The sequence below is a fragment of the Nothoprocta perdicaria genome, unplaced genomic scaffold, assembly GCF_003342845.1.
Source record: "Nothoprocta perdicaria isolate Ctin4 unplaced genomic scaffold, notPer1 scaffold_7, whole genome shotgun sequence".
Lineage (NCBI taxonomy): Eukaryota > Metazoa > Chordata > Aves > Tinamiformes > Tinamidae > Nothoprocta > Nothoprocta perdicaria.
In genome coordinates this window covers 2,083,601-2,094,218 of record NW_020455976.1, presented here as the reverse complement: position 1 = coordinate 2,094,218, position 10,618 = coordinate 2,083,601, and the positions used below count along the sequence as shown (strand labels likewise).

Below are 10,618 nucleotides of genomic sequence, written 5' to 3'. Positions count from 1 at the left end.
CCGCCTCCGCGCGGGACTCGCCCCCCCCGCCGCACGTCGGCGGGGGCGCAGCGCCCCCTGGCGGCCTCGCCACCGGCGCCCAATGGCGGAGAGTGCCCAGCGCCGCCTCGGAGCGGGCCCCGATTGCCCGAAATCACCCCAAATTGCCCCAAAAAGCACCACTGCCCGTAACCCCCACCAAGGAGGGTCCAAGCTGGGTCCAGGGAGCTGCCCGGTGCCCGCAGGCCCAGGCAGGCACCGACACACGGTGTCACCCTAGCGAATTCGCATTTTTTTATTATATTTTTTATTATTTTTTATTATTTTTTATTATTTTTATTTTTTAATTTTTCAAATTATTTATTAAATTATTTATTATTATTATTTATTTATTAATTTTTTTTCTGCCTCTAAATGCCAAGAATTCACAGGAAATAGGGGCTTCTGGCTGTGGCCTTTTTACCTATGCATGTCGCATGGGGGGTCTCGCCACTGGAGCGGCACAAGGCACCTCTTTTCTCTGGAAAGCTGGAGGGAAAAGAAAAGGGATCCCCTGTGGGGCTTCATGCCTTTTTAATGAGGGGGTTTTAATGAAAGATTTTGCAGGTGGGAGCCCCCCCGCCCCACCTGCCCTTTCCTTCTCCCTGGGACGAGTGTCTTTGATGCTGGGAACTAATTGCCACCACCTCCCGGGATGGGATTTGGGGGACTCCATGAAAGACTTGGCAAGTAAACAGCCAAGGAGAGATCTGCYGGGGCAAATTAATCGGCGCCTTTTGGCTGCATCGTCAGTACACAGTAAAATAGGAGTAATTAATGTCTTGTCCCCAAAACCGCAGTATCTCCCTAACCAGGAATATTTTATGGTGCTCTATAGCTCCAAATCCTGGAAATTTGTGGTAAATCACTGTGGAAATTTGTGGTAAATCAGACTCGTCGGAATTCACGGTCACCCCCAAACCCAGGAGGATGGCTCGGCAAGGCAGCTTTCCAGGAAACTATGTTTATGGGCATTATTTATATGTTTAATCCCTAAATAGTGAATTAATCACTCCTCTCTTTTGCTCATGGCAGAGGTCAGGATAAGCAGTCTGGGGCACGGAGGAAATCCTTTCTAAATCCTGGAATTATTTTTGCAATCCTCATGCTTCCTAGTGGTCCAGGTTTCGCCAGGATTTAATACAGGAGGCCCAGCAGGCGCAACTCATCCTGGTACAAGGATCAGGCCTTGCTTGTCCTGGCTCTTGCTGGGGAGTCACATTCCCCAGTCACCTAAAAGCCTCTCCTCTGGGTGGAAAAGGKCTTGGGATAGATGTCAAACCTCCCTTTCTTCTCACGTTACCCAAGACGATGGCTTCTCCAGCCTGCTTCCCAACACGGAACAAGCRCCACTGTTGGACATTTCAGCCCATCGTGCCGGTGTCTGAATTTCCCACTCCTGTAGAGCTGCCAGGAGCCCTTCGGACGAGCAGYTTCAGAGCATCCCTGGCAGTTGCCCATATTCCTTCCTAAATATCTTTAACTTCCTATCTTTTCCTGTGCCATGACACTCTCTAAACTGATTTTGCTTTGCTTTGTGCTGCTTCTTTAGCATCTTCCTTGATGGGCCATTTTATTTTATTTTATTTTATTTTATTTTATTTTATTTTATTTTATTTTATTTTATTTTATTTTTTTATTTTATTTTTTTTTACCAAAATCAGCAGTCTGTGTGTTTTGGGGATACAACACACGAAGTCCTCCAGCACTCTCCCGTCCTCGCCAGCACCTCCAGGTTTGGGCTCCTGCTCCCGCACACTTGGGCAGGAGCTGGGCCCCGCGGAGGTTCCGCTCTCTGTATCGCTGATCGGCACCGTAAGCCCTTTATGCAAAGCCGCCCTAATCAGATCATGATCCCCGGCACCAAGGCAACCGCTAATTTTTAGGTCAGTGATTAACTCTTAGAGGAGGAGGAGGAGGAGGAGGARGAGGAGGAGGCCTATGGGGATGGCGCCGAGCGAGCAGCGCGCCCGGCCGCTCCTAGGGAGGTCCATGGGATAGCTTGGACGGACACCATGGACTTTACTGGCTTCAGGATTTTAACCTGGAGGCACTTGTGGATGACCCGTCTYTCAGAGGGTGCTGCCAAATCTGCACCGCAGGCTTCCCTATCCCCYGTGATCTTGCAATTTTTTTTTCATCATCTCCAAAAAGAAACCTCCTAGCACAAGTCTTTTTATGCACTCATGCAGTGAGATGGGGATGTGAGATGCTGTTTCTGCAGCAGAGAGGGGGATTTTGGTCAATCCCAGAGCAGCATATGGAAAATTACTGTGTGAGGAGGCTGGAAACGCCACCGCAGTGGGATGGAGAGCGGGCTGGGGAAGCAGCTGCCCGGGATGGAGCAGCGAGACCCTGACCATGGGGTGGCCCCATGTGGCCCCTCCATCCACAACCTGAAGGAGTCTCCAAATCCTGTTTCTAATCTCGTAAATCTCAGTCCTTGCAAACCCAAGGGCTCAGGCAACACTGCTAGTGGTCTTTACSTGCCCTGGCCTCCAGGGTCTGGTCTCCGGAGCTGACAGATGCTCCCTCCTACCTTCTCTTCACTGGAGAGGGCYTCACCCGGGCTTTCTGTGGAGCTCAAGGCTGCTCTGGTGGCAGCCTCGATGCCCTCTTCTCCGCAGCCTCCCCGGGACCAGCCAGCTGGTGCTCCAGCCTTCCCTGCAAAACCTACTCAGGGCTTTTCCACTAGATGGAGCMTGGGGGGAAATACGAAGGGCAGCAGCTCTGTCCAAGGAAGGAGGGAGCAAATCCCACCTCCTGCAGCAGGGCGACTCTCTGGCTCAGAAGCTCAGCTTTAGAAAATGCAGCAGAGACAGGGCCCACGCGAGGACATGTCAAAGCTCAGCCAGACCGAGCTGCAGCAGGCGCTAACTCGGGTATCTCCAGCCCCAAGGCAGGTCACACAACAGCGCAGTGGGCCTCGTGCTCTGCTTCGAGTTCTCCATGGAAAAGCAGGCCCGGCTGAGCTGCCCTGGTCCTCCTGTGTGCCTCATSGTGGTGAGAGGCTCCTTTGCAGCCTCAGAGATGAGGGGCTAATTAAACCCCCTGTTCTGGCGAGTGTCAGGAGCTCTACACCTTGCATGGACTTTGCCCTGCGGATGCTCAGGGCTCCCTGCATGCGGAGGGCGATGGAGCAAGATGGAAGTGAGGAAGCAGCATGTGGCCACTTGACACTTTGCTTCTCCAGAGCGTTTCCTTCTTGTGGTCTCCCAAAGCCCTCGAGCTGCAGCAGGACCAGGCCCAGTAGGTCCATGCCAAGGGTAGACCCTGTCTGTGCAGCTCCTCTCACGTCTGCCTCTGCCAAGATGCCTTCTGCAAACATCCCCGCTCTTTGGACTAAATAATGGCACATGGCTCCAGCGAAACCTGGGTGCAATGTGCCAGACCTCGAGTCATGCAACAAGCTCCGTTTATTTATTAGTCCTGCAGCAAAAGCCATGCGCCAGAGGGGCTGCATCCCCYGGGCCGTCAGCAGCACCCACGGGGGCCGCAGGCCGCAGGTCCCGGGGCGCCCCGCTGCTCCAGCAGCTGGAAGGGGTCGCAGATCCTCCCCTGGAAGCAGAGAACAACCCGAGGCAGGACGCAGAGCGGGAAGCAGGAGAGCAACGCTTCCCCACAGCGTGTTCCCTTGCCCAAAGGCAGCCCCRGCCAACCCCCCCGCAGCTAGTGTGAGGGCAGTCCCTGCTTGYAGTGTGGGGCACCGGCCCAGCTGCATCTCGCTGCCATGAGGAGGATGCCAAGAGCTCCTCCAGGACCTTCGCTCCRCTTTTATCTGAGAAATGCTTGGACCAGGACAGAGAACATCCCTCCGACCCCAGGCACAAGGTTGCATTTCAGGGACGCGCAGCTGCAGGGATTCATCTCCCTCGCCTCCAGAAAACCACCAGTTGTGGCTCCCACCGACCCAGCTCCCTCCAGAGAGGTCTCCAGCAGATAAAGGCACCTCAAGGTGCTGGGAACTCTGCTCACACCAGCACTCAGATGCCCTCCACTTTGCACCCTTCYCGGGGGGATCCTGCTCAGCCTCAGGCACAAGTGTCCCCAAGCCAAGCCCATGTGTCCCAGCCTCCAAACCGATCCATGGAGGTGCAGGATACCAACCTTCACCTTCCCAGGACAGCAGCCTGGCRGTGCTGTCCCCGCATGGACCCCGCCGTCGTGGATGGAGAAGTGCTGCGCGAACCGGGAGCTCCGCAGGATAGCGGCCGTGTCAGCGTCCACGTCCACYGCCTCTGCTGCCTGGGGGCACAGGGACAGTGACAGGGCCCTGCAGCCCCCACAGCCCCAGCCAACACCGTGGGCCATGGYGGGTGAAAGCAGGGGCACAGCTTGGCCAGAAACCCTCCAAAACCCCGCAGAAGACCCACAGCTGGCAGAGCAGCTGGCTCCAGTCCCCCTGTGTGTCCCCACAGAGCTCCCCGGCCCATTTTCACCCAAAAGGGGGCCGCTCCCTTGGCTTATGTGGCCCCCCTGCTCCCACACCCACCATCCCCAGCACCCTCCATGCTGCTCATCCCCCTAAACCACCCGGGATGCCACCAACATCCCGCCCATCCCGGCCTCGCGGCCCCGCGCGCCTCCCTTGAAGGTGAAGTTGGTATCGAAGACCAGCTGCTGCTCGTGCCCCGCAATGCCACCGCTGTAGACGGCCCTGCCCGGCGCAGCCTGGCCGCCCTGCGGCACCTTGAACAGGCGGCACGTGGCCGAGATGAAGCGGCAGTCGCCTGGCGGGGAGAAGCGGGTGAGCCACGAAGGTGACGTGTTGGCCACGAAGGCTCCGTGTTGGCCGTGATGACAACCCCCCGCACGGCGCCTCACCGGCCACGCGCTGCAGCTCCGGGTGAGGGATGGCGACGGGGCTGGCGGAGAGCAGGCGCGGGGCGCTGAAGCCCAGCTCGCGGGCRATGCTGCACAGCTCCGTCCAGCGCAGCGCTCCCGCCAGGCACTCCCCTGGCACGGCACGGCAYRGCATGGCACAGCACAGCACGGCGCGGCTCGCACCCCGCGCCGGCACGGGCAGCGCTGGCCGCCTGGCGTGTGCCGCCTCCCCTACGCACCCCAGAGCACCCTGTGCGCCCGCGCGGCCTCGCTCAGGCACCCACTCGCGTAGACGTCGCTGAAGTGCATCTCTCCGCCGGGCTGCGAGGGGGCAAAGAGGCACCGTCCCACCGAGCGATGGCAACTCGGGTCGACACGGGCCGAGAAAGGGGCACTGGGGGCGCRGGTACCTTCAGCACCCGGTAGGCCTCCCGCAGGACGGCTCTCTTGTCCGGCGCGAGGTTGACCACGCAGTTGGAGCTGGGGAGAGGATGAGGGGCTTGTTTGGGCATCAGGAGGAGCAAAATATGGTTTCCAATGTGCAAGCAGCCTGGTGCATGCGGGTGCGGGCCCCGGCCCACAGCCCTGGCACGCCAGGCCGGCCTGTCCCCACTTGGTACCTACATGACAACGTCGTAGCTCTCGTCGGCCAGCCCGGCCTCACCTAGCTTCTCCATGAAGCCCCAGATAAAGTCCACGTTGGGCRCTCGGTAGCCGAACTTGTCCATGTGGTAGGCGAGGTGCCTCTTTGCCACCTCCACCTGGGGYGCGAAGGGAGCGGAATGGGAGCTGGGATCCAGTCCAGCGCCCGCGGGTGCCTCGGAGCRGGGCCGCCCGGGCCATACCTGCTCCTGGGTCATGTCTATGCCGGTGACGTGGCCCTTCTCCCCCACGAGCTGGCTGAGCACGTAGCAGTCCCTGCCGCTGCCGCTGCCCAGGTCCAGCACGCGGCGGGACGCCAGGCCCTCSGGCAGCAGCAGCCCGCACCCGTAGTACCTGCGGGCCGGGCGCGAGGCTGGCGCTGCGTGCGGGCACCCGCGCGCCTTGTGCGATGTTCCCAGCGCTCACCTGGCCGCCACCTCCGGGTGCACTCGCTCCAGCGCCTCCCTGGCCRCCGGGGACAGCGGCTGCGCTGGCGTCACGCAAGCCGTGGTCTTCAGGTCCTGCGAGCTCTGCAGCTCTTTGCCGTAGTAATCCTGAGGTGCGGGCAGCCGGGTACCGACCGCGTGCCGCGGGCACCGTGCGTCTCCTTGGCGCGCGGCGGCCCGCGGGGCTCGGCCGCGGGCTGAGCTCGGCCCTGCCGCCCCACTGCCGTCCTCACCTGCACCGCGCGCTGGATCTGCTCCCCGGCCGGGGCYGCCACTGCGAGGAGAGCGCCGGGGACGCGGGGCTGGCACCGATGCCACGGGCATGGGCACCGCGCCACGGCCGGCCCCAAGTTCCTCAGCCCCCAACAGGAGGGACTCCGCGTGTGAGCTGTTCCCCTTGGCGAGCCCCAGAACACCCCGCACTTGTGTCCAAGCGGGACTCCCAACCCCAGTTCCTGTCGGAGCCTGATGTTCCCCAAAACGAGCCTCCCACATCCAGGCCGTGCTGCCTGGGGGCTGAGCCCTCCCAAAGCGGACACCGCTTTCCCATGAGGCAAATCCCACCCCGGGGACTCCCAAGCCCCAAGGAGACTCCTGCTCCCCAGGAACTGCCCCCATGCGGGTGTYGGGGACCCCCTTACTGCCTCCGCCCCGGGAATCGGCCAGACTCTGCCCCGGCCAGGCCTCGCTCCGCCCCGTCCCGCGCCCCCCCGCCAGCACKGGCTTCCGGCACCGAATCCGGCCCGGCCCCGGCCCGTGGCCACCAGCACCCCACGCTTGGGCTACGGACCCTGCTCTCGGCCACAGCGCGACCACACACGGGCCAGGAAAGGACTAGGGGCTTAGAAGAGGAGAGAAAGTAAATACATAAATAAATAAATAAACAAAATAGAAACACAAGCCTTTTCTCACAGTAAAGCAAATCATTTTAGTCTTTTACACCCTCCTCTGCTGTGYCCACGCGAGAGCAGAGCAGCCAGCAGCATCACTGGGCTCATCGGATTAGCCCGGACACCTCCGTGGGGACGCCGGAGAGGGGCTGCCGCCACGTGAGGTCCACATGAGCAGCCATGGAGAGGAGCAATCCCAGCCCAGGAAACGGCTCTGCCGTGTGCAATCCTGCAGATCCGCAACAGGAACGCGGCAGGCTCATCTCTGCTCTCCCTGTGCCTCGTCCTATCAGCTGATGAAAAGCACACTCAGGCAATGAAGTGCTTCCAGTGTGCTGCAAGTGCTCCAGATAAGTGACTTACAAAAACCAGACGCAATATTTATAGCCTGGACCCAATCTTGTTCTCTGGGAAGTGAACAGGAGCCCGGCCGCTAATCCCCATACACACAACAGCTCAGAAGTGAACACAGAGGCTTGCAGGGTTTTTTTTTTTTTTTTTCTCTCTTTTTTGCCTTCTTTCCCCCAACTCCCCACTTCCCAGCTGTGCCTTTGGATACCTTCCTGATCCCATACAAACACGTAACACATCCAAGGCTGATTAACTGAGCTGGAGCAGCAACGCACGAATAAGAATGCAGTTGAAGGCCAAAGGCAGTGCAGATGGGCTGGCAAGGGGAGGACATTCCAAATCCTGGCTTTGTAGAAAAGAAGATAACCTCAGAGCAGGATGCTTACCAAACAATATCCAGCTGGACACAGTGTGCGTGCCCAGATTCCTGCTTTTAAAAATTCTGCTTGGGACCAGCACCCCAGCCTGCACTGCAGCACCTCTCCCCACCTCTCCCCACTTGGAGCTTGTGCTGATTAATATGCCCTAAATAAACTGCACTGATCACCCCTGTGCCAAAGGACCAGTGTCAAACTGCAGGCACCTGTATATAAAACCCACAACTCTATTCTCCGCATTTCCTGTGAGGGGACAGATGGGGGGAAACCAATGTGTCTGCAAAAAATGTCTTTATGATTCCTGATCCTGGGTAGATATAACGACCACCCTTCCATCACCTCACAGGAGATGACTCCAAATTGAGCAGAGGTTAGAGATGGGAAGGAAAATCATCCTCCCATGGCCACAAAAGACGTCAGACCTCGGGCAGAAGGAGCATCACGTGCTGCACGCAGGGCTGGACGGCCGTTTCACACACACAGCTGAACAACCTGCATGCCTGGGGTGCTGGCCGAGCACTTCCCGCTACACACAGAAAGCCACGAGCACAGGAGCTGCTGGGGAAGGAAAGTTTCTGGGGAGTTTCGATCGAATGCAGCGAGCGGGCACGCAATCTAGAGACGCAGGCGTGGATGGGAGCACGAGAGGGGTGCAGGCTCGGGAACAGACACTCTGTGTTTGTCCCAGTTTGTCCCCGCTGACACCCAGTCCCAGGCAGTGGAGGGCTGAATGCCTGGCTCGGGGAGGGGGAAAGGACTGACGGCTTCCACGAGGCTCCCGTCGAGACGTCCTCGTGACTTTGGCTACGCTTCATTTCAGCAGGTGATTCAGCTGGTCCTGTAGGTTTGAGGATTGCTCGACGCTAGGGACCAAAGAAGAGATTCACAGTGAGATTCGCTCCCCAAATGTGCACTGTGCTGCCTGCCCCTGAGGACTGGAACAGCTCTAACCCAGATACAACAGAAAAGGGAAACCCTGGGGTCCCACAACCAACCTCCATATCCCCACAGGCACAAGGCAAACCTTACTCTGCACACCCATAAGCAGACAGCTCTGCTCTACACCACTCTCATATCAAGCCTATCAAGCTCACAGGCTCTATCACAGTAATGAAACAAAAAGAAGTTTTAAATAGCTGSTTCACCCAGGCTCTCATCTCTTCAAAGTACTGTTCTTTACAGTGGCAAAGGATTGTCCTGCAGTGCCAGCAACTTCAAAAGCAGCTGCAAACTCCCCTTAGCTACATTATCCTCCGTGCCACTCCACTACTCTTCCCTTTCCCATTAGCTACCCACTAGCTCTCAGGTATTCCATGCAGTTCCTCAATTGGGTACTCACTTTTTCTGAATTGCTTCCTGCCTAAATGAGAAAAGAAAAGAGCATTAAAAAAAATTAAGGGTTCATGACATGTTGATCAAGAAGAGCTTGATTAAGGGCTTACAAAGGTCAAACTCTGGTGTTATTGGATTAACTTCAGAGTGCATAGCACCTGTTTCTCCCTCTTAGCCCTGGGACATCATACACTCTCATGGGACAATTCGTGCACAGCAAAGAGGAGGCAGAAGTCTCAGCTCTCTGCCGGAAACTGCTCCAGCCTCCACAGAGGAACAGGGAGGGCTGAAGGMTCCCAGCTCCAGGCTGTGCCCAGTTTTGAGGAGCTGAACAAAAGGGATCAGTCTGAGCRGGCTCTGTGCAAAATCTCCGCTATGCAGGGTCCTAAAGAAGGGGGAAACGTGGAGAAGGGACCAGCTCAGCACCCCACAGAGTACATCACACCCCCTACTTACTGGTATTGTAGATGAGTGGTTATAATGGCCATTTTCCTTAAACTCTGTGGAGAACAAGACAAAGAAAGAACRCCTCTTACAAACGATCTCAGCCAAATAGCAGGGCAAGAGGTCTCAGAGCTTCTGCTTTCCTGGCAGTCCCAGAGTGGCTGTAGGATCAGTTCCCTGCCACAGCCTCAGCAGAATGACAGGTACCCCTTGGGTGAAAAAGGAAGCCAAGCGCAGGAGCCTGCCCGCGGCGCCGCAGCGGCACCACGAGCCGCCGTCTCGTCCCGGGGCACGCTCGCCTCTCCCCTCYGTGCCTCCCTCCCGGCGAGCGGCACCAGGGCAGAGGCGTTGCACCCCGCAGCCCCTGCTGCTTTCTGTGGAGACACGGCCCGCCTGGCTGACCTGTGCTGCAGGACGGCGTTTGGAGACTCTGTGAATGATCCTGGCTACCAGCCCTGCTGCCTGCATCCGCGTATTTCACTCCAGGGCTCCACATCCCAGTTCCCGCCACGCTCCCCATCCCCTTCCCAGCGGGAGCTGCTGCTCGCGCAGCCGGACGGYGCTTACGTCTTCCGAGTGCAGGATGGCGTCCTCCTGCATCACCATGTTCCGGGCGGCCTGGCCCAGGAGCTGCAGGAGAAACGGGAGCTGCGACCCCTGCGCCCTGGGGTCCCGACCGCGCCCGGACTACAGCTCCCAGCGTACCCCACGCCGCCTACATCTCCCAGCGTGCCCCGCGCGCCACCCCGCACATGGCCACGGGTGGCCCGCGCGGTGCACGCTGGGCCCTGTAGTCCCCCGGCGCTCCCGGGGCCGGCCGCCCCCGCTCACCTCGGCGCTCCGGGAGCCCTTGAGCACCTGCTTGGTGAGGGCGATCACGTCGGTGCCGCAGCTCGTCACCTTCTCGGTCAGCAGCCCCTTCACCGAGTGGCCGAAGCGGGCCTGCGCGTCCGCCGCGCCCCCCGCCGCTGACGCCGCCGCCATCTTGGCCGAGCCCCGCCTCGGCGCTGCCGGGCAGCGCTACGGCGAGCGCCTGGGCTCAAGGGAAGTCGGAAAGCGCAGGGGCCGCGCGGGCCGCCGGCTCGCAGCGCCTGCCGCGGGGCCCCGCGCCTCAGGCCGGTCCCGGGCTCCGCAGGGCCCGCACGCACGAGCGGGGCTGCCGGCTGCTCCGCAGGCCCCGCACACACGAGCGGGGCTGCCGGCTGCTCCGCAGGGCCCTGCGGCCCCCGGCAGAGCTGCCCGCCGGGCCCCGTGCTCCCCGAACGTGCCCGGTGTCCCAGAGCTGCACCGTGCT

The 10,618-nt window shown here is 59.5% G+C and overlaps 2 protein-coding genes across 2 annotated transcripts; both read right to left on the bottom strand.

Annotated features, from left to right (window-relative positions):
* Positions 1 to 3,446: 3,446 nt before the first annotated feature.
* Positions 3,447 to 6,548, bottom strand: AS3MT (arsenite methyltransferase). The gene is made up of 11 exons (XM_026050680.1): positions 6,495 to 6,548; positions 6,164 to 6,232; positions 5,911 to 6,038; positions 5,688 to 5,838; positions 5,467 to 5,603; positions 5,253 to 5,322; positions 5,082 to 5,163; positions 4,843 to 4,974; positions 4,602 to 4,748; positions 4,126 to 4,259; positions 3,447 to 3,576 (listed from the first exon to the last, which is right to left on the bottom strand). Exons 1-11 carry the CDS (start codon positions 6,546 to 6,548, stop codon positions 3,493 to 3,495), a joined length of 1,188 nt encoding a protein of 395 aa, XP_025906465.1. The 3' UTR covers positions 3,447 to 3,492.
* A 1,197-nt stretch (positions 6,549 to 7,745) lies between these two features.
* Positions 7,746 to 10,308, bottom strand: BORCS7 (BLOC-1 related complex subunit 7). Its single transcript, XM_026050679.1, has 5 exons — positions 10,156 to 10,308; positions 9,892 to 9,954; positions 9,337 to 9,380; positions 8,888 to 8,908; positions 7,746 to 8,411 (listed from the first exon to the last, which is right to left on the bottom strand). The coding sequence occupies exons 1-5, from the start codon at positions 10,306 to 10,308 to the stop codon at positions 8,360 to 8,362; spliced, it is 333 nt and encodes a 110-aa protein (XP_025906464.1). The 3' UTR covers positions 7,746 to 8,359.
* Positions 10,309 to 10,618: the final 310 nt, after the last annotated feature.

Excerpts from the sequence above, each read along its gene's own strand:
- BORCS7 (XM_026050679.1), bottom strand. The coding sequence starts at position 10,308 with ATGGCGGCGGCGTCAGCGGCGGGGGGCGCGGCGGACGCGCAGGCCCGC. Across the intron at positions 9,955-10,155 it reads AGGGCTCCCGGAGCGCCGAG|CTCCTGGGCCAGGCCGCCCG; the intron begins GTGAGCGGGGGC and ends TTTCTCCTGCAG. Across the intron at positions 8,909-9,336 it reads ACCACTCATCTACAATACCA|GCAGGAAGCAATTCAGAAAA; the intron begins GTAAGTAGGGGG and ends TTTCTCATTTAG.